This window comes from Vicugna pacos, chromosome 32 (genome assembly GCF_048564905.1).
Source record: "Vicugna pacos chromosome 32, VicPac4, whole genome shotgun sequence".
NCBI lineage: Eukaryota > Metazoa > Chordata > Mammalia > Artiodactyla > Camelidae > Vicugna > Vicugna pacos.
In genome coordinates, this window is record NC_133018.1 from 16,089,863 (window position 1) to 16,113,462 (window position 23,600).

Here is a 23,600-nt window from a genome sequence, read left to right on the forward strand (position 1 = left end):
TCCAGACTGTAGAGCATTGCCGTCCAGTAGAAGTGCTAAGCCACATATGTAACTTAAAATTTTCTAGTTGCCCCAGTGAAAAAGTGAAAACGATGAAATTAATTTTAATGTAGCTAATCCAGTATAGCTAAAATGGTGTTTTGTGGTACGGCACTGGCTCAGTAGCAGTATCTGGATAGTAATGACTGCTTTATTGGACAGCACAGTTCTAGATGGTATGCTCATGGCGATGGGTGGTGGCGGTCAGGTGGAGGGCAAGCTGCTTGGAGGAGAGGAGTTCAAGGAACTGAGAGGTGAGTGTGTTGGAAGTGTAGTCAGGAATTATGATGAGCAGTATCAGAGAGAGACAGTGCGCCAGTTAGGATGAAAAGATGACGATGGAAGGTTGAGAATGTATGGGATTTTGTGAGGCGAACATAAGCTCTTATCTATAAGTTGGGGTGGAAGACTGATTAGGGGAGGCAGAGAGAGAGCCCTCTGGAGATGAGTGTCAAGTGGGTGAGAGGTAAGGGATGACCTGGCAGTCTTTGGATTCCTGTTGTGAGTTACATAAACAACTTGGGGGAGGTGTTGACTCCCAAGATACATTGTTAAGATAAAAGGAAATTGTCTAACTGTATGCTATTCACTGTGCTCAGTGAAGTCCTATACTCTGAGTCTGTATGCATAGAGTATCTCACAGGGTGTCTTGGTTGTCTCTCCAATAGAAGGTGTCTTTGGATTCTTTATCACGTGTGTGCAGATGCTGCTCATTAATCTCTAAGTCTGGCTTACTGATAAGCAGCAAAAGCCTTAAATTTGCATTTCCTTTGACAATAATTCCTACTATATATTCGAAAGAATTGTAGGTATTTAAATATTTGTGCACAAAGATTTATCCAAAAGTGTGTTTATCACGGCATTATTTTGTTAGCGGTGGAAAAGCCTTGAACAACCTGTGTCCTTCACTAAGGCATTATGGTATACCCATATAATATAATGGTGTATAGACATTTAAAGTGCCTGTTTACTAGTATTTAGTGACAGTGCCAAGTGCGTATGACATTAAATGGGAAAGTTACATTAAGAAATGCACTAGCTGACTTAGCGCAGATACCTGTACCACTTTAAATGTTAAAGAGGACTGAAAAAGCCCCAATATGATAAAGATTTCATCTTTGTGTGGAATGATATTTCTCATATGTGATTTCTCGCCCCTTTCTAAACTGTTTCTGAATCTGCTGATTGGGTTTATTTCTGGACACAGAGATTGTCTGCCTACATGTTCTGGTTCTGCCGGTTTTAATTAACAGTGAATAGCAGTGTATGTCTTAGGCGGGAGGTCTCTGGCAGGATCCTGAAGCCTGTGGCAGTTAGCAGCTGCCTGCAAGCCACCTCCAGAGTGTAATTCCACAGACTCATGTTTGCCAGGAACAAACCAGATAACAAGTAGCTAACAAGAGTGAAGGTGTAGGAGTCTTGTGGGACTGTAGAAAGATTAATCCGTTAAATAAATCTTTGTATGTTACAAAGCTCTTTTCCCTTCTCCATTCTCATCTAGGTCTTGGGTAGACATTTGCACTACCCCTCCTTAGGAAGATTATTTACTAAATTCAAGCCTGTGTCTTATTTAGTTAATATTTTAAGCCATGTAGAGGAGGAGTTGTGCTGGTTTCTGCTGTGAGTCAGTAAGTATCATCCTAATCTAAAACACCCTGATTCATTCTCATTCTCTCTAGGTAGCAGAGGCTCAACGGGCAGAGTTTAGCCCTGCCCAGTTCTCTGGTCCAAAGAAGATCAACCTGAACCACTTGTTGAATTTCACTTTTGAACCCCGTGGCCAGGCGGGTCACTTTGAAGGCAATGGACATGGCAGCTGGGGGAAAAGGAACAAGTGGGGGCATAAGCCTTTTAACAAGGAACTCTTTTTACAAGCCAAGTGAGTACAGCTCCTCTTAGGAGGAAAGTGAAACTGAGCCTCTGGGCATTTGTGGTGCTTGTTTTAAACTGCTGTGGGAGACAGGCAGAACAGGTATTGATCTGGTTCTTTTTTTCTTTTTTCTCCTTCTCTTTGTCCCTCCCTCCATCCCCCAACCTTCTTTCTTTCTTTTGGCAAGTGTTGAAAACCCATTTTTCAACTTGATGTTCTTGGTGCTTAAACGAATATAATGCTGAAGTAAACATTAAAATTAAATAAGGCTTTAGTATCATGATGAGGTAGTAAAAGTGTTTGCTTTGGATTTGGACCCAGATTTGAATCTTGTTTTGGCCTTTGACCTTGGATAATTTGCCTAACTGCTTTGAGATTCAGCTTTTCCTCTATAAACGAGGAGAAATTACTTAAAGAATTGAATGACAAGGAGTGCCTGGCATACATTTGCTCAGATACTGATCCCTTTTGTTTCCTTTTGTGTGGCGTTATTTATAATTTGAGGTTTGACCTTGGATCTAGACTGAAGTAACCATTTATTATTTTACATAAACTGGTACTCAGATGATTGAGTGGAAGTCTTTTCTACTGCCTTGAAGACTAGCTATGTTCTGAGGGAGGAAATCTGGCTTCCTTCTGGTTGGTGGAGCCATAGTCTGGGTTAATTTTAGTTCAAGGGAGGCCTACAGGTGGCTTGGCTGGGCTTGGAAGCAGAAAAAACAGAGTTTATGGATTTAGACTCCTGCCTGCTGAGACTTTGGATTCCCTCCAGAGTCAGGGCTTGGAACTGAGGCTGAAGTCCTGGTTCAGTGCTTCACAAGCCATGACTGCTAATGGCCTGCATATGATTTCTAAGTGAAGAAATGATGGATTTCTTCTGAGGGTTTGTTGGTGGATTCTGACAGTCTGCCTTTTCCTTGTCTTCTTCCTGTTTCTAGCTGCCAGTTTGTGGTATCTGAAGACCAAGACTACACAGTTCATTTTGCTGATCCTGATACCTTAGTCAATTGGGACTTTGTGGAACAAGTGGTGAGTGGCTCAGCTAAGCTTATAAGCTGTTAGTGTGAGAAAAAACTAAAGAAAGGGACTGTGGGACGCAGCAGCTGTTGACTGGGTTCACTGCCTATCCCCCTTTCTGCCTGGCCTTGCTGTAGACACTTCCTTGATTTCTCCTGGAGTTCACTTTGTGCTAATTTGCACTGGCTGGTGGGGCTGGGGTGTCGGGGTTCTAATCCATAGGGTGAAAGCAGTTCTACTACCTCCTCCCTCCTGGGGAGTAGTCGGGGCGGTAGGAGAAGTCAGGTTACTCTCCTGACCCAGGATGGGCTCACTACATGGACACTGCTTCATTGGTCGCTGTTTATAGTAATCAGTGTCAGGTTAGGCCTTGGCCTTGTGACAGGTGAATGAGCCACACAGCCGTGCTTCCGTCTAAGCCACTGCTGCGTTTGTCTTCTTTTGGAGTTGCGGGCTCTAGGGATCCCCTTGTGTGTAGGTTATATGATGTAGAGTACCTTTCAAAATGATAGATCCCCAAAGCCTGGACTCCCATTTCTGTGAAAATTCATAAAATTATCTGAGAATGACATAGAAAGCCTATGAAACTGAAGTTCTATATGCATTGGTTTAAAAAAAAAGAGATATATGTAAAATGAAAGTCTCATCTCCTCTGTTGAAAGTTACTGGTATATTACTTCTAGACCCTTTTTATGCCTTTATATATAAATCATTTTTTATAAATGAGATCATATATTGATTTCTGTCATTTTTTCCCTTTGATGTAGAATTCCCCAAAATACCTATGTAGTTTTATTATATTAAACCATTTATTTATTATAGTTTCCTTAATGATTTGCTTAAATTTGCTTTGATATGTTGTGTCAACATATACCTGCAGTGTTGAACAATTTTATGGAGATGTATTGAGTTAGAGATGTAGAGGGACGAGGATGGAGATGGAAAAGAAGAGGCTTTAACTTTGACAATCCCTAGTTAGTTCTGGAAGCAGTTTAACTTGTGGAGGCATTTTGTTTCGTTGGAGATGGAAATGGAGAGGCTTTAACTTTGACAATCCCTAGGTAAATTCTGGAAGCAGTTTAACTTGTGGTGGCATTTTGTTTCAGCGCATTTGTAGCCATGAAGTGCCATCTTGCCCGATATGCCTATATCCACCTACTGCAGCCAAGATAACTCGTTGTGGACACATCTTCTGCTGGGCATGCATCCTGCACTATCTTTCACTGAGTGAGAAGACTTGGAGTAAATGTCCCATCTGTTATAGCTCTGTGCATAAGAAGGATCTCAAGAGGTAAGATGGAGATACTTGCTAAATTAGACCCCAGTCTGCTAACTCCTTGCTCTGCTACATATAAATGTCCATGTTACAGTGTTGTTGCCACAGAATCACGTCAGTATGTTGTTGGTGATACCATTACAATGCAGCTGATGAAGAGGGAGAAAGGGGTGTTGGTGGCCTTGCCCAAATCCAAATGGATGAATGTGGACCATCCTATTCATCTAGGAGGTGAGTTTGGTTGATTGGGTGGCAAATAATGGTGGGTACACCCTTTAAGGCTTCTTGAATATATCTGTGTACTATCAGAAATTTAGCCTTTCAGCAAGCCATTTCTAGCATTTCCAAATTAGTCATAGGATTCCAGTAGGTTAGGTGGAGTTTGCAGAAAGTGGTTTAACTCTTGGTTCCAAGTTTGCCCAGTTGCAGGATGAAAAATTAAAATACATATAAGGCTTTGAATAGTGTCTGGCACTGTGCTCTGTCTTGGGGATTCCACAGTCGGCCAGTCTTGGCACCTGTCATCAAGAAACTTGGTAGTCTAACAGAAGAGACAAACTGGTAGCCAGGCAGTTCGGACACAAAGTGTGGTCAGTGCGTACAGTGGGGAAAGTGCAAGGGGCGGTATTCCCTGTATTCCATACGGAAATGAGCATTGGATTAAAGTGGCATTTCAATTTCTGGGCAAAAGAGATTTCTCAATAAGTGGTATTCAAACAGTTGACTCTTATGGAAAAAAACAAAAATAAAATTAGATCTCATACCATTCATAAAAATCAATTCCTGATGGACTGAAGAGCTAAATGTAACAAAATTCAAAACTTTTAAAAGAAAATATAGGAAAATGTCTTTATAAATTCTCAAAGTTTTTACCTGGATGGATTTTTGAACCTGGCTAAAACTATATAGATGCTATAAGTGAAAAAGATTGATTAATTTGATTTTATAAGAATAAAATATGACAAGGCTCCTCAAACTCAACAGGTGATAAATAAACTTAGGGGGAGATTTACACATTTAAAATAAAGATTAACATCCAGAACATAGAGGTGTTCTATAGATTAGATAAACAGTCTAGTAGAAATATATGCTAATAATAAGCACCTGACAAAGCATTTCCTAGAAGGATATCTGAATATCCTCCAAGTGTCTGCAGAGGTTTAGCTTTGAATAGAGTTATGCAAATGTGAATCAAAATGCCTATCATAATGACACAAACACACACAAAAGACAAAGCAGATAGAGGCATATCTCATTGTACCTGCTTTGCAGATACTGCATTATTTACAGATTGAAGGTTTGTGGCAACCCTGCATTGTGAGATGATTTTTTAGCAGTAAAGTATTTTTTTGTTTTGTTTTTGGGGGGAAGGTAATGAGATTTATTTATATATTTATTTAAATGGAGGTACTGAGGATTGAACACGGGACCTCGTGCATGCTAAGGATGCGCACTACCACTGAGCTATATCTTCCTCTCCAGCAGTAAAGTATTTTTTAATTAAGGTATCTTTAGACATAATGCTATTGCACATTTAATAGAGTACAGAATAGTGTAAACATAACTTTTTAAAAAATATTTATTTATTTATTTATTTGGAGGAAGGAGGTAATTAGGTTTACTTATTTATTTTTAGAAGGGTTGCTGGGGGTTGAACCCAGGACCTGTGTATGCTGAGCATGTGCTCTGCCACTTGAGCTATACCTTCCCCCCTTAAACATAATGTTTGTATGCACTGGGAAACCCCAGAATTTGTGTGACTGACTTCATTGTGGTGTTCGCTTTATTGTGGTGGACTGCACCTGCAGTATTCCTGAGGGATGCCTGTATTGAGTTTTGGCAGGGGTGGGGAAATGGATACTCTTGTTCTTGGTAGGAGTATAAATTAGTACAGCCTTTTGTGTATGTGTATGTGGTGGGGAGATGAGGTAGTATTTAAATAGCATAACTGATTTAGCATTTAATCTTAAATATCATAAAGAAATCGTTTGTACTAAGGAGCATGTATAAGGATTTTTTTTGTTACAAGGTAATAGAAGTTGTCAATAGCCTAAATATTTCACAAGAAACTTCCTAGAGTATATCATGCTGTCAAACACTATACAGAAGGTAAAAATGAGATCTGTGTGTTAACATTTTGGAAAGATTTTTATGATACACTGAAAAAAAATTAACTGCAGAACAAAGTTTATAGTTTATCATTTATGGACAAACTTTTTTTTTAATGAACACAGATATATAAATATATATAAAAAGGTTTGAGGGACATACATCCAGATTTGTAAATGTTAATCTCTGGGTGGGTACTAGATTGGGAGAGTGGGAAAACTCAAAAGATAACATAGTCTTAAAGGTTTTTTTGAAGTCCGCAAAATACGGGAAAGGGAAGTAAAGGAAATAAATCATCCATGATCCTTTTACCCAGAGGTACCCCACGATGTTGATTGTAGAGTTTGTTTGTTTGTTTTTTCTTTGCATGTATGTTTTTGTGAGATTGGAATTGTTTTCTTGTCTGGCATCTGTCTTTTCCCCATGTAATGTGGGTATTTCTCCATGTCATTAAACATTTCCTTCTTAGAAAAGCATTTTTAATGTTTGCAAAATTCTTTTTAATGAATATACCATCATGGCACTAACTGTTTCTTTACTGTTGGACGTAGTAGTTGGTTGGAGCTTTTCTGATACTACAGAAAATGCTGTAATTAATGAACATAGTTTCACTGATTATTTCACTACATCTTTGGTGTTTTTAGGATAGATTCCTTGTGTTATGGGGTTAGAGTTACAAACCTTTTGTTAAGGTTATTGCTCAAATTTTAAGGGAAAATTGCTAAGTTATTCCATTTTCACCTTAGGAAAAAAGCTGTGTATAAAAGTTCCTATTTAGTCACACAGCCGTGAGCTTTGAGTTTTGCATTTTTGTGATCCTGTTGGCTCTCTTGCAGATGAACAGCACAGCCAGTACTCCAAGTTGCTGCTGGCCTCCAAAGAGCAGGTGCTGCACCGGGTGGTTCGGGAAGAGAGAACAGCGCTGGAGCAGCAGCTGGCAGAGGAGAAGCACACTCCCGAGTCCTGCTTTATCGAGGCAGCTATCCAGGAGCTCAAGGTGAGACGATGTTCTTGAAATGGGACGGGTGGTGGGGATTAGTTACTTCAGCCCCACATTTAAGGTACTAAGCAGGGAATGGCTAAAAAAGCCGATTTGCTCTGGGCTTTGGTGATACGAGGGAAAGGTTGACCTAGTGGTTTTTAAGTGCTCTCTGGAGCTGAAAGGAGCAAGTCAAAATTATCTTAACAGCTGAGACACTGGAGTTTCTCAGGTTAGCTGTGTTCTTAATTAAGCAAGGTAGGTTTTTTATTTTCTAGGAAAACACTTGGATTTATTTTTGGAGATGTTTTGTATGAGGGACATTGTGGAGAAATTATTATGGCCTATTCAGCAAGTTCTAGCAATATATGCTGAGGGTTTTGAAGCAGCAAGAATTACTCAAGTAGAGAATTCCTCATGTCCCGTATTTTCTACAGTAGGGATTCTTAGGCTTTAACAAGCATCAGGATCACTGGTTTCTGGGCTCCACACCGAGAGATTGATTTAGTAGGTCTGGGCTCAGTAAGCACAATAATTTGCATTGGAACAGATTTCAGGGTGATTTTGTTGCTGTGCATCCCCAGATCATGTTTTGAGAATCACTGAGCTATATTAACACAATGAAAGCCCTCGTTTAATGAGTGATTGCCATGTGACAGGCCCTGTGCTAAGGTACTGTGCTTACATTTATCTAACTCCAGCTTCATTTCCTGGTGTGATAGGTAGAACTGCCCCCTTTCACGGATGAGGAAATGGAATCATGGTTTAGGTAACATACTTATGGACATATAACTAATCTAAGAGGTGAAGTTGGTATCTGAATTCCTGTATCTCTGGCTCATAAATCCTCTTTGAGCAGGGTTCTGTGTATTTCTGTTTTGTTTTCTTTCTGTAATTCAGCATATTTGTTCAAATGCATTTCAGGGAGAAGAAAAGCTACACAGAAGTGGAGCTGTCTAGGTTGAGGTGGGCCTTGCCCAAAGCCTTGCCTCCTCCACTAGGGGTGCTCTCTCTAAGCATAGTTTGTAAAACTCAGGTGACTAGTTCTGTGTTCTTGGATTTCTGTTCAGGAAATTTTTGTGCTGTGTTGTCATTATTCTTGTCAGAGATGCTCAGCAGAATACCATCCCATTTTAGTACTATTTGCTTTTTGTTTCCTTTTTCCCTTAAAGATTGAGAAGAATTTTAAGTACTTAGTTTTTCCTTGTTGCCTTTTAACTTTTGCTTCTTTTGAGAGAGGCCATTGTAAGCTTTTGCCCTTCAAACCTAGTGTGTTTCTGGAAACTTAGTTTTCTCTGATTTTCTGTCTGGTGTCTAGACTCGGGAAGAGGCTCTGTCAGGACTGGCTGAAAGCAGAGGGGCGGTCACCGGTGCCGTGGCTGCTCTGGAACAACTGGTGCTGATGGCTCCCTTGGCAAAGGAGTCCGTTTTTCAACCCAGGAAGGTTAGTGTCCCTACATGGCTGCCATTCCTCAGATGCTGCTATTGAGCTGGTGGGCATTGTTGTGAGGTCTGAACTTCTGGGGGAGAAGAGGGAACTATGAGTATTTCCTATGAGCTTATCAGTTCTTCCCCTGTGGTGTTAAATCAGTGACCGTGACAGCTAAGATAAACCTCAAGAGAGCTTGGTTCCTGTGCCTGCCTTTGCCACATGTACTTTCTGTGACCTATAGTTTGTCCCAACAGGGTGTGCTAGAGTATCTGTCTGCTTTCGATGAAGAAACCAACGAAGTTTGTTCTCTGGGCTCTCCACCTCGTCCTGTTGCTCTCCCTCTGGTAGAGGAAGAAGAAGCAGTGTCTGAACCAGAGCCCGAGGGGTTGTCAGAGGCCCGTGATGACTCAGAGTTAGCAGAAGACAATCTTGGAGAGGGGACCATTTGTACTGAGTCCAGCCAGCAGGAACCCATCACCAAACCGAGCGCCACACACCTGGGCAGCTCCCCTTGTTACTACTTCTACCAGGGTGAGTCTTCCTGAGCAGGAGGGCGGGGCTGCTGCTTAGTGGTTCAGAGACGTGATCAGGCTCTCTAAGCAGGAGGAGGCATCGCCACCAGATCCCGGGCCCTTGGGTCCTTTGCGCCTTTCACCTTGGGGAGGGAGAGGAGGGCCCTGACTTGAGGGCTGGCCAAGACTGTGATGTGACAGAGCCACTTGTCTCCAGCGGAGGACGGGCAGTACATGTTCCTGCACCCTGTGAACGTTCGCTGCCTCGTGCGGGAATACGGCAGCCTGGAGCGGAGCCCTGAGAAGATCTCGGCAGCGGTGGTGGAGATCGCTGGGTACTCCATGTCGGAGGTAGGGCCGGCGCGGGTTGGGAGCAGTACTGACATAATCTCTCTGTGGTGGGTCTGGCCGGTCCCCGTCCCCAGACTTCCAGGCCTTTAGTGGTTGTGTTTTTAAGTCTTTCTGTCAAGTGATGGAGCCTGTGAGTTTTTAAAAAGTTAAATGGTGCTCCCTCACTGTGCTGGGGTTCTGTTATCTCGGTCACCACTGCTCTCTGCATCACAGGTTCATCTACTGTGGTTTGAGAATAGTTATCTCCTACTTTCATTTGAGATGAATTTGTTTTTTGTTTCTTTCTCCTCCTTGCTTGCGAGAAATGGCCAAGAAAACATAAAGTCCTTGGAAGCTTGAAGCTAGTTTGCATAAACTGGAAATGAATTTCTGGCTTAGCAGATACCCATGAATTATTGTCTGATAATTTACAGATGTGAATTTGAAAGTTACCATTGTATTGATCGCTGATTTGTTTTAAGTCTCAAATTTACTCTTTCAGTACTCTAGCCTTTGCATTAGAAATGCAGAAAAAGCATAAAAAGAAAATTACATTGATGGGCTTCCTTTTTTTTTTTCCAACTGTTTCAGGCCAAGCTTCATTCAGTAGGGAAATCTGCTTTATCAGCCTTCCCAGTTATCATTAATTCTGTCAGTGGTTTCCAGATGTTTTTGCCAATAATAACTGTTCCTTATTCCCCCCTGTCAGTCGTGGACCCCCAGAAAATCAGAAACAGCTGATCAGCTTTAGTTTATTCATTACCAGTCTCCATTCATTCATTTGCAGCACAAACCAAAAACTGCTTTTGGTTGCTTTTTCTACCTTATTGTAGGTTGATTGACAATTCTGTTCAACTTTTCAAAATGGTGACAGCTTGAGCACTACTCGTTGAGCCCCAGTGCCAGCTGAGCGTGTGTGTATACTGCCGGATATCTGGGGTGGGAACCTCTGCTCGGAGTTAGACCTGATCTTGTTTAAGTGTGGTCCCTTTTCTGTTGTAGGATGTTCGACAGCGTCATAGGTACCTCTCTCACTTGCCCCTCACCTGCGAGTTCAGCATCTGTGAACTGGCTTTGCAGCCTCCTCTAGTCTCTAAGGAAACCCTAGAGATATTCTCAGGTGAGAATGCCCGTACTTTGCTTCTCTTTATAGTGGATTCAGGGAGTCTTGTGACAAGAAATCCAGTGTAGAGGAATTAAGAAACTGTGTCATGAGTCTCAGAACCTCCGATGTACTCCATTTATCCAGTTCAGCTGGGCCAACTCATGTGCCCAGCTATGAGTTAGCTACTCGTTAGCTGGGAGGACTTAATAGCCATGTTGTCCTTGCTTTGCCTTCTCACAACCTCACCAACCCACAGATGACATTGAGAAGAGGAAACGTCAGCGGCAGAAGAAGGCCCGGGAGGAACGCCGCCGAGAGCGCCGGATTGAGATGGAGGAGAACAAGAAACAGGGCAAGTGTAAGTTTAAGAGCTCTCATTGTTGATAAGCTTTGCATCATTGTAAGAGGCCCCCGTGCCTGGCCCAGGAGCTACACTGCTTAGGGTCACATCTCAGCTCCGCCACTTGCTTTCTTCAACTCTTAAATGTGTGTTGTGAGAGTACCTCCTTAGTAGGCTTATTTGAGAGTTAATGAGTTAATGCTGGTCCAAGTGCATAGCACACAGTAAGGAGTAAGACTGAATTCATCCTTGGCATAGTGGGTAAAAAAACCAGGGGGTAGGTGGAGGGAATTAGATCTGCTGAATGCTGGGGATAACTGTCCCATGTGCTTTCTGGATAGATTAAGCCTCACCTTTGACTCTCTGGGGACATCTATACATAGCACGTCAGCCAAGAGAGTCTGAAATAGTAGAAAACTACTGATAAACTAGAAAATACATGCAGGAAATTGGATTTGAGCTCTTTCATTACCAGATCTTTTGATCTGGTTCGCCAGTGTAAGCTTCACTGAACCCAGGAGATTACTGTGACACGAGGGCCTAGTTAGCTTCTGGAAGACAAAAGAATTGAGTCCTTGGCTAGGGAAAAGACTTAGCTATTTTGACTTGATATGGTATGGTAAACATAAATTTTACTTCTTCAACTGGGATAAGTATATAGCTGGGATCCCACTGCTGTGTAGCTGTTTGGCACAAGTCCTAAACATTTGAGAAAACTAATGTTTCAGAAACAAAGCTTTTTAAACTTTTTTATTATGGAGCTATTCAAATACAAGTATATACAATAGTATAGTAAACTCCCAGGTTTATCACCCAGCTTCAACTAGGAATAGTTAGAACAAGCCTTTTGTACTAGAATAAAAACATACTGTAAAGTGACAGTTATTATAAGTTTGAGTTTTAAAGCTTCTGTCTGCATCCTTCAGACCTGTGGGGGGTTCATATTGGCTGTCCGCAACTGTGGGGAAAGCTTTGAGGAATTCTATAAATGGGCCTACTGTTCTCATCTTTCTTTTGCAGACCCAGAAGTCCACATTCCCCTAGAGAATCTACAGCAGTTTCCTGCCTTCAATTCCTATACCTGCTCCTCCGATTCTGCTTTGGGTCCCACCAGCACTGAGGGCCATGGGGCTCTCTCCCTTTCTCCTCTTAGCAGAAGTCCAGGTCCCCAGGCAGGTAAATAAAATTGGGATGAAGAACAAAGTTGACTACCAGACCTTAAGTAAAACCCTAATGTCTGAATTTAACAACCCTGACCTACTTGGCATGGTGGGATCTTTGGGTGACTACCCTTATTTGGGTAGTTAATATATTTCTGAGCTATATCAGATTCTTGCCATTTGATTCACCTTTCCCATTGACTGTACTGACTACCTGATGCCCTGCTAACTTCTTAAAACTTTAGGGTAGCTCATACGTCAGGGTGGTTAAACCTAGACTTTTCTTTGCAATCCAGCTGTTTTATTTATATTTTCTACCTTTGAGATACTCTGCCTTAGACATAGTAAACATCTTCATATGTGTCTTCTATTGTACATTGTTTATAATAGGGTAAAAAAAAAAAAAAACAAGCTATTACGTCTACTGGTAAGGGAAATGGCTAAGTTATAGCATTTATACTATGAAATTCTTTACACCTATTGAAAAAAGAAATAGCTTTCTTCATGAACTAATGGGTAGACCTTTAAGGTTAGAGAAAGTTGTAGAATAAGACAAAATATGATTTAAAAAAACTTTTGGGTTAAAAAAAAACCCACACAAAACATAAGCTCTTCAATATATGTTTGTATATCTATAAATATATAGAAAAATATTGGGATGATTGTGTTCCAAATTGGTAACAGTATTCCACTCTAGGGAGTGAGATTAGGATTGAGAGGTTGTTCAAAGAGGCCTCCAGTCTTTTAAAATTTTTTTTTCTTATATATGTACAGAGAGTATATTAAAGTGTTATGAAATTAAACACTTAAAGAGTTACTATAATTTCAGAGAGCTGTCTTTTCTGATCTTCATCTAGCTGGAAGATAGTATGTATGTATGTATGTATTTATTGGCAGATAGTTTTTGATCCTTAAAATTTATTTTTGTGAGGCGTTTTAAACAAAGTGTCCAAGATCAGAATATTTAAAACTCTTGGTGACCCTTGTGATCATATGCCTATCATTTTGCAGATAAGGAGCCCAGGACTAAGTCAGGCACTTGGTTATTGGCAGGGACTGGGACTAGAATCTGGATCTTGAGGGCTGCACAACCATTATGCTCTTCAGTTTAACTGAGAAGAGAGCTGCTATACAAAGAAACATGGCAAAACATTGACTATTGACTACATCATCTGTGATCTAAAGATTGTATTTCCATATACTAACTTTTCCTGAAGGTCTGTGGGCTTTAATGTATTTAGACAAAAGTACTCGGATGGTCCTAGGAAGAAAAGTACCACACGGCCCTAGCTGACTACATACAGAAGGGCCTCTGCTGGGGGAGAGAGTAGGCCTCTCCCTCCCAGCAGTGATCAGGGCAGTGGGTAGACTGATAGGTGGGAAATGTTCAACTCCAGGTTAGAAAGGATGGAGAAAACTATTACCTAGGGAGTATCGGGGGAAAGCTTGCATCTTCTTGCTGGATTTTGTTGATGTGTGTGTTTTGGATTCTAACTGAATATTCCCAGGTCACAGACATCTGCTGTCTGGAACAGAAAGGCTATCCTGACCTTGTTTTCTATCTTTTTTTTTTTTTTTTGGAGCCTTTTCATCCATATAAAACTGGTCCATCACAGTCCAATACCTAAACCTTGAGAGGTGGCTGATTTGGAAATGATTTTTCTTACTCTGGGAATAGATTTTTGCTATGCCTTCTAGCCTGAAACTTTTCTTTCTCTCTAATGATCATTGGTGTGAATAATAGGCCATGTTCTTGGTTTATAAGAACATGGCAGAGTGGAAGTTGGACCAGGGTTAGCTTTGTGAGGCAGGGTTGGTAATTACCCAGACTTGATTCAGGGTTCATCTCTTCTCTTATTAATAGGACAGTACCTCTTTGGAACTTGACTTGTATAATCAGGTTTCTGGTTTCCTTTCAGACTTTCTGCTGACCCCTCTGTCACCTACTGCCAGTCAGGGCAGTCCCTCATTCTGCGTTGGGAGTCTGGAAGAAGACTCTCCCTTCCCTTCCTTTGCCCAGGTAAATCCTTTGCTTGTGAAGCAGCCCAAGGGTATTTAACGTGAACTCTGCTACTTGTTCTTTCTGGAAATCCCTGTCGGAGATGGGGAGACTTACAGGCTAATGTTGTACTGAGTCTTAATAATCCCAGAATTCTTTTTTAAGAGGGAAGCTCATGGATTTAGTCTCAGATATTGCTGTAGACTTATCAAGGAAAGAAGCCAAGAGTAGCTGAGGGAGAATCAGAGTTTTAATTATTTAACACATCATTAGATACTTGTGAACTGAGCACCGTTCTAGGGGCTGAGAATAGGTCAGTCAACTTTAACTGGTCCCTGGGTTCTAGGATCTCTGATTCAGGTGGTATCTGTTACATACAATAATCCATTCCTCTTCACTTTGGGAAGGGAAAGGTTGTCTTGGTTATCTGGTAACTAGCCAAACCAGCTTTCTTGGGGAGCTAGGTTGGAGGGAAACTAGGCTAGTGAGATTTGATGTCAAATCACTATTAATCTTTAAAACAACAAGCAAACACTCAGCATTCCTGCATTCAGATAACTGAGGAAGATGGACAGACAGCTTGACAAGCACCCTCATAAGAAGTTGGTGTTAACTTCTTTGGGGCTAGTTTGGAATCATTAACTTAACAGTTCTTTACAGCAGTTGCTATGGATGTTTCTCACATACAAATGGCAGTTTGTGCTGAGAAGTAAGCAGGAATTGAACTTTGGTGAGGAGAGTCCTTGAAGTCAAGGAGGATGAAATAATTGTGAGCAATCCTGAAAATGAACTGCTAGGCTTCAGGGGTTATAAGCAAGTGGTTCCCAGGAATTAGGTCAATGCCTAGGTTGTTTTTTTTTTTTTAGCTAGGTTTTACTGCCATTGCTTTTTTCAACTTTATATTTTTAAAAACGTCAAACTTAAAAGGTTGAAAGAATAGTATAATGAACACTCATATCCTTCACCTAGATTCACCAGTTGTTACTATTTTGCTGTATTTACTTTCTCTCTTTTCTGCGTTGAAGATAAGTTACAGACCTCATGAATGACGCTTCACCACTAAATTCTTGGAAAATACATTCCTCCAAAATGACATTCTCCTATATAACCACAAATATCGGTATCACATCAAAGACATTACCTGATTTAATATTATCTAAGCAAATATTTCTGTTTTCCCATTTGTCTCAGTGTCCTGTATTCTTTTCAGTCAGTCTAATCAAAGATTATTATCTGCATTTAGTTTGTCACCTCTTCAGTTTCCTTTGACCCATAACAGTTCCAACAAGGGGTCGAGGTACAGCTCAGTGGTAGAGTGCATGCTAGGCACAAAGTCCTGAGTTCAATCCCCAGTATCTCCATTAAATAAATAAAAAACCTAATTACCTCACCCCTAAAACAAAACAAAACACCCAGAAAACAAACATAACAGTTTCTCAGGCTTCTGTTTGTTTTTTCGCCTGTGGCATGGATATTTTTGAAGCACCCGGCCCAGTTATTTTATAGATTGTCCTATAGTTTGGATTTGTCTTGTTGTTTCTTTATAAGTGGATTCAGGTTAAACGTTTAAACATTTTTGGCAAGAATAAAGCTCAGGTGATGTATTTTAATGAACTTCTAAGAGTAAGGTGATTCGGATGTCATACTATTAGACCCCAAACTCCCAGGGACCAAAGGAGCAGATCGTCAAAGTGGTGCACAGTGAAGAATGGTTGTCAGTGAAATCAACATCTGCTATTTGAACTCATCTTGTGTAACATTGAAGCCTCACTTTGGGACACATACTGTGACAGGCATTCCTACTGGAATCTTGTGGGGCTTGTCTCTTGGTGTTTTTCCAGGAATAAAATTCCCCAGGCTCTCAGTGGCCTCTTGTGTCTGTCAAGTGGGACTTAGCGTGGCCCTTGGCAGTTACAAAGCCGGCCTTGGCCAAGTAAGATGAAAAAACTCACTCAGGGGCAGGAGAGATTGTTCTCATTTTATTGTGTACTTGCTGGAATCTAGGCTATGGCTGGATCTAAAAGTTAATAATTAAGGATCTATTGGAAAAGCAAAGACTAAAAAGTAAATTAGGAGGGCTGTGGAGCAGTTTCAGGGTAAAGTTAAGTTGCTTTTCATGGCCTTGAATAGCTGAGATTTGATAGCTAGCTGGTTTGTTTTAAAATTGGAGGGTCCTGCACACTCCTTATTCCAAGAGGTTGATGATTTTAGGGGTCTCAAGAACAGTAGGAAAGCCCTGTCAGAAGCAGGGAATGACACAAAGACAAGATTCCCATCTTGAGAATCTGAGTATGAATCTCTTGTGCTGCCTTTGCAATATTCTTTACCTGTTTCCTGAGGAACGAAACAGCTCTGGTTTCCCACTTTGTGGGTTTCACTGCCAGTTCCATTGGTCAGGATGTCGAGGACATGACCAAAACAATGTGTTAAGGAGAGAAGTATCTAGAAAATCTTTTTTGCAGAGGTGGTAGTTGATTCTTTGTCTCTCTAAGCAGCTAATGTCAAGGCAGAAGTCTGGAAAAGAAAAGGGTCATTTACTTAAATTCTTTTTCCCCCTCTTTCCCTCCTTGGCAGATGTTGAGAGTTGGAAAAGCAAAAGCAGATGTGTGGCCCAAAACTGCTCCAAAGAAAGGTGAGAATGGCCTTCTGGTTAACGGGAAATTTGGCCCCTTTCAGAAAGTAAAAGGCTCCGGAGTTATTTCTGCAATTTTAACGCTGGTATTTTTCTAGATGAAAACAGCTTAGTTCCTCCTGCCCCTGCGGACAGCGATGGGGAGAGTGATAACTCAGACCGTGTTCCTGTGCCCAGTTTCCAGAATTCCTTCAGCCAAGCTATTGAAGCAGCCTTCATGAAACTGGACACGCCAGCTACTTCAGATCCCCTCTCTGGTAAAGGCACAGAAGTGGGGTGCTCAGCTCAGGTGTCATTCCCTCCTGGGTCCAGTGGCAGATGTCACTCATCAGTCGGCACTTTTCCCTCCGACCCTCTTGGTTCACATTCTAGTGTCAACTCATATTGTCAGATATAGCACCCTTTTGCCACCCTAGGTAAATTCTTGAGGCCTTGATGTGAAATTCTGAGGAGTTCTTTTTAAACCGTCTTAAGACACAGTGGTGGAGGGTAGATTTAAGAATCCTGAGTTGGTGAGGGTGGCTAATGGGTGGAGATAGGCTTGAGGCCCACCCCACTCTGGTGTTCGTGACTAGGTGGGAACAACACTGACGTTGATGGTGTGCTTCCTGTGTGCCTAGCATTGTGCTAATTTTATTCTCCCAACACCCGTATTAAAATGGGTGTAACTCACATCACAGACAAGAAACTGGTCTAGGGATGTAAGTGCCGTGCCTGCAGACAGAGGCTCTGGGTATGGAAGGACTGGTATCTGAATCCAGACAGTCCAGCTCCAGAGCATGCCCTCCTAACTGCCTCTGACTCTCAGTAATGAAAACTGGCCGGGAGACAAGAGGATGGCATTCTAAGCTAAGCTCTTTCTGTTTTCTGTTTAGAAGAGAAAGGAGGAAAGAAAAGGAAAAAACAGAAACAGAAGCTCCTGTTCAGCACCTCAGTCGTCCACACTAAGTGACACTACTGGCCCAGGCTACCTTCTCCATCTGGTTTTCTTTTTTTGTGCGCTTTTGTTCTGCTGCTGTAATTTTTAAGTATTTGAGTTTGAACAGATTAGCTCTGGGGGGAGGGGGTTTCCACAATGTGAGGGGGAACCAAGAAAATTTTAAATACAGTGTATTTTCCAGCTTCCCATCTTTACACCAAAATAAAGTATTGACACGCACAAGAGATCTCTTCCTGCCAAGGTTTTTAGTTTGTTGTCAGGTTAGTCTTTCTGACCCACGTGTAATTAGTTTTTCTCAACTCAGAGTAAGTTTGAGTCCTTCCAGCATCCCTTGGAGCAGCCCAGCCCAGCCTAGAGTGTTCAGTGCTCTGCTGTGACATCATGTGTGAGAGCATCACGCTTTCCGCACACCTTATTGGCATGTCTTTTAAACACAGTTGGATCTTTTCTATCTGTTCCATTCTCTTGTTAAAGAAACAGGGATGGGAATAAAATGGATTTAGGACACCCAGCTTGAATTGCAGTTTTTCTTCTGACAAAAGCCAGGCTGTGGTGTCAGATCTGGGTTGCACTAGCATGTGTGATGGTGGACAGTTCTGCCTCTGCCTCCTAATGTGGCTTCTGTTTGGCAAGGAAAGCTGTAACTGTCACTGACTAAGGAAGCCCTGGCAACCTTTAGATCAAGCTTGTTTCAAGAGACAGTGGCCTGAATTATAGGAACAGAGGAGTCTGTCACACCTGGAGGCAGAGCAGGACAGGTTCAAAGAGCAGTGTGGGTTGCCCACTGCCTCCCTGTTTTCTAGAGTAGTTTTATGCATTGGTTTGAGCTGAATTTGAGTGATGTGAGTTATTTTGTTGCTTAATAAAGTGACCTCTAGGTGTAATAGAATATGAAGGCAAATAGTTGCAATAAATCACTTGCACAAGCATTGTGAGCTTTCTGGTTTCTTTAAGATTATTATAGGTCAGCTAGATGTACAGTTCTTTAAGTTAAAGTAACAGCTTTCGTGAGCTTGAGGAACTCTGCTCCCATGGAGTAATGCCTTTCCTAGTGTCAGGCCTAAAGGGTTCTCAAGCTGGGCTTCGCTCTAACTTGCCATTCTTAAAGGGAAGAGGTTCAGAAGTCCTGGGTCAGGAACTCTCCTCGGTAGATGAGGGGGCACGTGAAGCAAAAATTACAAATCTTTGTTGAATGTGTAAGAGAAAGAGACTTTGAGTGACATCCATTTTTTTAAGGAGAAAATTGATACTCAAAATGTCTTTTACTTTAAGTAGCAGATCAAAACTGATCCCAAGTCTCTGGTCCCTCCTGATTCCTGTGGATATGGCAGTCTCGCCTGCCTCAGGTGCCAGGCCAGTAGAAGGCAGCAGGGGAGGGTAGAACTGCAGAAAACTGCCACAGGCTGGCGGCTGCTGCTTGGCTGTGTAATAATGAGGTCAGGTGAGGGTAGTTTTTTTCCCGACTCAGGAGTGCAAGAACTGCATTTTTTTGTCAGGTTACCTGATTAAATATTGGCGAGGTAGCCAGTATTTTTAAGGCCGAATGGGTAAGTATTGAGACCAGCTACAGATCTGTGCCAGTTTAGCTGCTGTGTCTCACTAAAACTGCTACTACTGTAAAAAATCTGGCTGGCTTAGGGCCAGTCCCAGGGGCTGGGGGTACAGGGTCTCAACTGTGAGGCTGTGCATCTAGTACCACATAGGGAGCCGGTCTTTTCACCAAGGCTAGGAGTAGACTTGGCCAAGCATGAACTTCATTCATATGCAGGCTAAATGCTACAGAAGCCAAATACATTTATTAAACCTGCTCTCAGCCAGGCAAATAGATACAAAGATGTCTATAACTATAGGGGGTTCACAACCTGCAGAACCACTTAACCAGGCAATGGTGGGTAAAGGTGTCTTCAGTTAGTTTTAAGCAAATAAGCCCTCTCTGAACTGGTAACTTGACTTCTGGTCACTAGTCCTTCAGTTTGAGAATTGTAAAAGATGCTGCTGCCTTCCAGAATGTCCTGTTCCAAGAAGTGGACCCCGAGGCTTGGGCACAGTGCAGCCTGCAGAGGTTCACTCCATTGCCCCAGCAGCCTCCTCACCACCACTATCTGAAAGCTCCTCCCCAGCCGATTCCTCCTCCAGGAAACAGCTTCTTGTGACAGACTTCTGGATAGCTTCCCGCTCTCCTGGAGAAAGAACACGGGTGATTAAAGACGTCTTTGGGAGTGACCTCTCATTCAGCGGGAGGAGGAGGCAGGCAGTGCTCAGTAGGTACTGGGCTAGTGTGGCTCACCTTCATCAGTGCAGTTCTGCAACAAGATCAACAGCTGTCTCCTGTTGTACTGAATCAGGAACTTCTGACATGTTCTAATTGTACCTGGCACATGAAAGAGCTTTGTGGTCAGCTTGTGAAAGGTATCTGCCTCAAAGTCATTCAGAGCTAAGGAAAGGTATCTTGTTCTTGGGATTCTTGGGAGGAGAGCAGGAAGTCCTACCCACTACTAGAGACTGAACTCTGAACCTGTTACCCACTGGAAACCAGTGGCCACATCACATGCACCCCTACCTCCGACATGTAAGGTGTTGAGGAAACACGGGTAACGCTGTCCTTTGTTCTCCAAGCATGTGATGAAGGGAAGAGCTGACCATACAAGTCGGTAGAATTCCTTTCGGCATCGAAGTAGCACTACTCCGGTATAGGCATTGAGGTATCGCACTACAGTGAGGAAAAAAAAAAAAGATCATTTTGGGAAACTTTGGATTCCCAGAAGATTTAAAACCTTAGGGCAACTGAGAGGTATGTGCCAGAGACTGTTGAAGGCTGTGGGACTTGGGATGCATCACTGAGTAAAATTTGATTCCTGAAGGCAGAACAAAATTTACCAAAGACCTTTATTTATGGAAGAGGGATAAACATCCAGTGCCTTGCAAGCCGCTCAGAACTGATGAATAAATTTAGAGTTTAAAATGCTCTTCTAACCCACTGACTAGTCAATACACTTGACTGAAAAACAAATCGTTCTGCATCTGGGCTACGTAGGTTCTTGTAGCAGCCAGCTGAGTCTCACCTGATGTAGGAGAGTTGTGCCTGTGCGCACTGTCTCCTCCAGGATTCAGTTTCCAGCATATGGTAGAAGAGGGAATGAATTTAGATAGTGTGGCTGTCGAGAGGGCCGCCTTCAGCGTTTATATACACACATACCTTTTTGTTTTTAATTTTCAGGAGTAATTTTGACTATTTTTTCCACATGATGTCAATGTAACCAGGCAAATAATTTACTCAGAACTATACAGGGCTAACCTCATTTGACTCTCACCATCCTATTAAATCAATCACAATCCCCAATATACACATGTCAAACAGGTACAGGGGATTCTTGCCCAAAGTACCATTGCCTGCTGCTCTCAGCTCTCCACCTAACTTTGGACACGCCCAGACCTCGGGCTCAGGGTCCGAGACGCCTAAAGAGGACGACATTTTACAGGGGATGATGCACAGGGCTTGACAGCTCGTGCCCCTTCCTTCTCTCCCCGCCCTTTGGCCCCCGCGCTGCCCATTTCCACGGCACCCTCGCACCTGCGAAGCCGATGGAGCACGCAGCCGCGCCGAAAGTGCCGTGCACGCGGGCGATCGTGTCCCGTACCAGGCAGCCCAGCACTCGGTCCTCCAGACTCAGGCGGCAGCGGGGGTCGTCAGACACCACTTCGCAGAGCAGGTACCTGCGGCGGGCGAGAGGGAGATGAAGGCGGGGTCGGGGTTGGGGCCGGGGCCGCCGGGACTGGGCAAGAAGCTGCTTACCTGTGTTTGAACCGCACCATGGCCGCCTTCGCGTTCCACGGCCCGATGCGCAAACCGGAAATCTGCCTTCTAGCGGGCGGCCAATGGGAAGTTGGCCTAGCAGCCACTCAGAGAGGGAGGCGGAGCTAGAGTGTAGGAGGAGCCCCGTGTCAGTATCCGGGCTCCGCCCCTCTCAGCTTGCGGAGCGCACACGTCCTGCTCAGACCCACGGTCATTTAACTTGGGGGTTGAGCTCCGCTTGTGTCTGTGACGGGTGGGTTGTGACCCGCGCCGGAGTTTGCAATACTGTGTAGGAGGCAGATGCTCGGCATTTGGAGTCTCCGGGACGTTTACCTTCGATTACCTTGTGACACAGTCATGTATGCACTTAACATTTTCTCTCCAAACTGGACAGTGGAAGTTTTGAGGGCAAGACGTTGCCCTAACAGACCAGGGATTGACACAGGGGAAACCGGACCCTTATTTTTAGTTTAGAGCTCGGTTTAATTAAGTAATTATTTTAAATTTTAAATTGAAGTACAGTTTTTATAATTTGCGTTAGTTTCAGGTGTACAGCAAAGTGATTCAGACATATATATATATTTTCATCATTATGGGTTATTACAAGATATTGAATACAGTTCCCAGTGCTATACAATAAATCCTTGTTGTTTATCTGTTTTATATATAGTGGTGTGTATCTGTTAATCCCATACTCCTAATTTATCCCTCCCCACCCTCTTTCCCCTTTGGTAACCATGTTTGTTTTCTGTCTGTGTGTTTGTTTTGTAAATAAATTCATTTGTGTAATTTTTTAGGTTCTACATATAAGTGGTACCATGTAACAGTTGTCTTTGAGTTACTTCACTCAGTATGATAATCTCTAGGTCCATCCATGTTGCTGCAAATGGCAATATTTCATTCTTTTTTTAAGGCTGAGTAATAGTCCATTGTATATGTATATGCCACATCTTCTTTATCCATTCATCTGTTGATGGACACTTAGGTTGCTTCCATGTCTTGGCTATTGTAAATAGTTCTGCTTGAACATTGGGGTTCATGTATCTTTTTGAATTAGAGTTTTCATCTTTTCTGGATGTATGCCAAGAAGTGAGATTGCTGGATCATATAGTAGTTCTATTTTCAATTTTTAAAGGATCCTCCATAGTGGCTGCACCAATTTACATTCCCACCAACAGTGTAGGAGGTTTCCCTTTTCTCTACACCCTCTCCAGAGTTTATTATTTGTAGACTTGTTAATGATGGCCATTCTGACTGGTGTGAAGTGATTCCTCATTGTGGTTCTTTTTTCCAATTTTTTTAACAATTTAAAAAAATTTTTTAATTGAAGTACAGTCAACTACAATATGTCAATCTCTGGTGTACAGCGCAATGCCCTAGTCATGCATATACATACATATATTGGTTTTCATGTTTTTTTCCATTAAAAGTTATTACAAGATATTGAACATAGTTCCCTGTGCTATACACAAGAAACTTTTTAAAAATCTATTTTTATATATAGTGGCTAACATTTGTAAATCTCAAACTCCCAAATTTATCCCCTCCCACCCCCTTTCCCCGGTAACCATAAGACTGTTTACTAGGTCAGCCAATCTGTTTCTGTTTTGTAGATGAGTTCATAGTGTCCTTCCCCCACCCCTTTTTTTAAAGATTCCACACATGAGTGATATTATATGGTATTTTTCTTTCTCTTTCTGGCTTACTTCACTTAGAATGACATTCTCCAGGTCCATCCATGTTGCTGCAAATGGCATTATTTTATTCTTTTTTATGTCAGAGTAGTATTCCATTGTATAAATACACCACAACTTCTTTATCCAGTCATCTGTCAATGGACATTTAGGTTGGTTCCATTCATTGTAGTTTTGATTTGTATTTCTCTAAAAATTAGCGATGTTAAGCATCTTTTCATGTGCCTGTTGGCCATCTGTATGTCTTCCTTGGAGAAATGTCTATTTTGGGCTTCTGCCTACTTTTTGACTGGGTTGTTTTTTGCTATTGAATTGTATGAGCTGTTAGTATATTTTGGAAATGAACCCTTTGTCAGTTACATTTTCTTCCATT

At 42.2% G+C, this 23,600-nt stretch overlaps 2 protein-coding genes across 2 annotated transcripts in view; one reads left to right on the forward strand and one right to left on the reverse strand.

Moving 5' to 3' along the window:
- Positions 1 to 17,966, forward strand: part of RNF10 (ring finger protein 10) — a 29,497-nt gene extending 11,531 nt beyond the window's left edge. Inside the window, exons 3-17 of the mRNA XM_006204814.4 lie at positions 1,719 to 1,918; positions 2,848 to 2,938; positions 4,033 to 4,217; positions 4,297 to 4,433; positions 7,148 to 7,308; positions 8,609 to 8,734; positions 8,977 to 9,253; positions 9,452 to 9,585; positions 10,567 to 10,684; positions 10,926 to 11,027; positions 12,030 to 12,185; positions 14,089 to 14,189; positions 16,743 to 16,800; positions 16,899 to 17,057; positions 17,676 to 17,966. Coding sequence (XP_006204876.1) covers positions 1,719 to 1,918; positions 2,848 to 2,938; positions 4,033 to 4,217; positions 4,297 to 4,433; positions 7,148 to 7,308; positions 8,609 to 8,734; positions 8,977 to 9,253; positions 9,452 to 9,585; positions 10,567 to 10,684; positions 10,926 to 11,027; positions 12,030 to 12,185; positions 14,089 to 14,189; positions 16,743 to 16,800; positions 16,899 to 17,057; positions 17,676 to 17,752 — 2,082 coding nt within the window. The 3' untranslated portion in view covers positions 17,753 to 17,966. The remainder of the gene's footprint in view (positions 1 to 1,718; positions 1,919 to 2,847; positions 2,939 to 4,032; positions 4,218 to 4,296; positions 4,434 to 7,147; positions 7,309 to 8,608; positions 8,735 to 8,976; positions 9,254 to 9,451; positions 9,586 to 10,566; positions 10,685 to 10,925; positions 11,028 to 12,029; positions 12,186 to 14,088; positions 14,190 to 16,742; positions 16,801 to 16,898; positions 17,058 to 17,675) is intronic.
- A 1,551-nt stretch (positions 17,967 to 19,517) lies between these two features.
- Positions 19,518 to 21,820, reverse strand: POP5 (POP5 homolog, ribonuclease P/MRP subunit). Its single transcript, XM_006204813.4, has 5 exons — positions 21,534 to 21,820; positions 21,312 to 21,454; positions 20,301 to 20,450; positions 20,028 to 20,111; positions 19,518 to 19,920 (listed from the first exon to the last, which is right to left on the reverse strand). Exons 1-5 carry the CDS (start codon positions 21,551 to 21,553, stop codon positions 19,805 to 19,807), a joined length of 513 nt encoding a protein of 170 aa, XP_006204875.1. The 5' UTR covers positions 21,554 to 21,820; the 3' UTR covers positions 19,518 to 19,804.
- Positions 21,821 to 23,600: the final 1,780 nt, after the last annotated feature.

Excerpts from the sequence above, each read along its gene's own strand:
- POP5 (XM_006204813.4), bottom strand. The coding sequence starts at position 21,553 with ATGGTGCGGTTCAAACACAG. Across the intron at positions 21,455-21,533 it reads ATGGTGCGGTTCAAACACAG|GTACCTGCTCTGCGAAGTGG; the intron begins GTAAGCAGCTTC and ends CGCCCGCCGCAG. Across the intron at positions 19,921-20,027 it reads GCAGAACTGCACTGATGAAG|GAGAGCGGGAAGCTATCCAG; the intron begins GTGAGCCACACT and ends TTCTTTCTCCAG.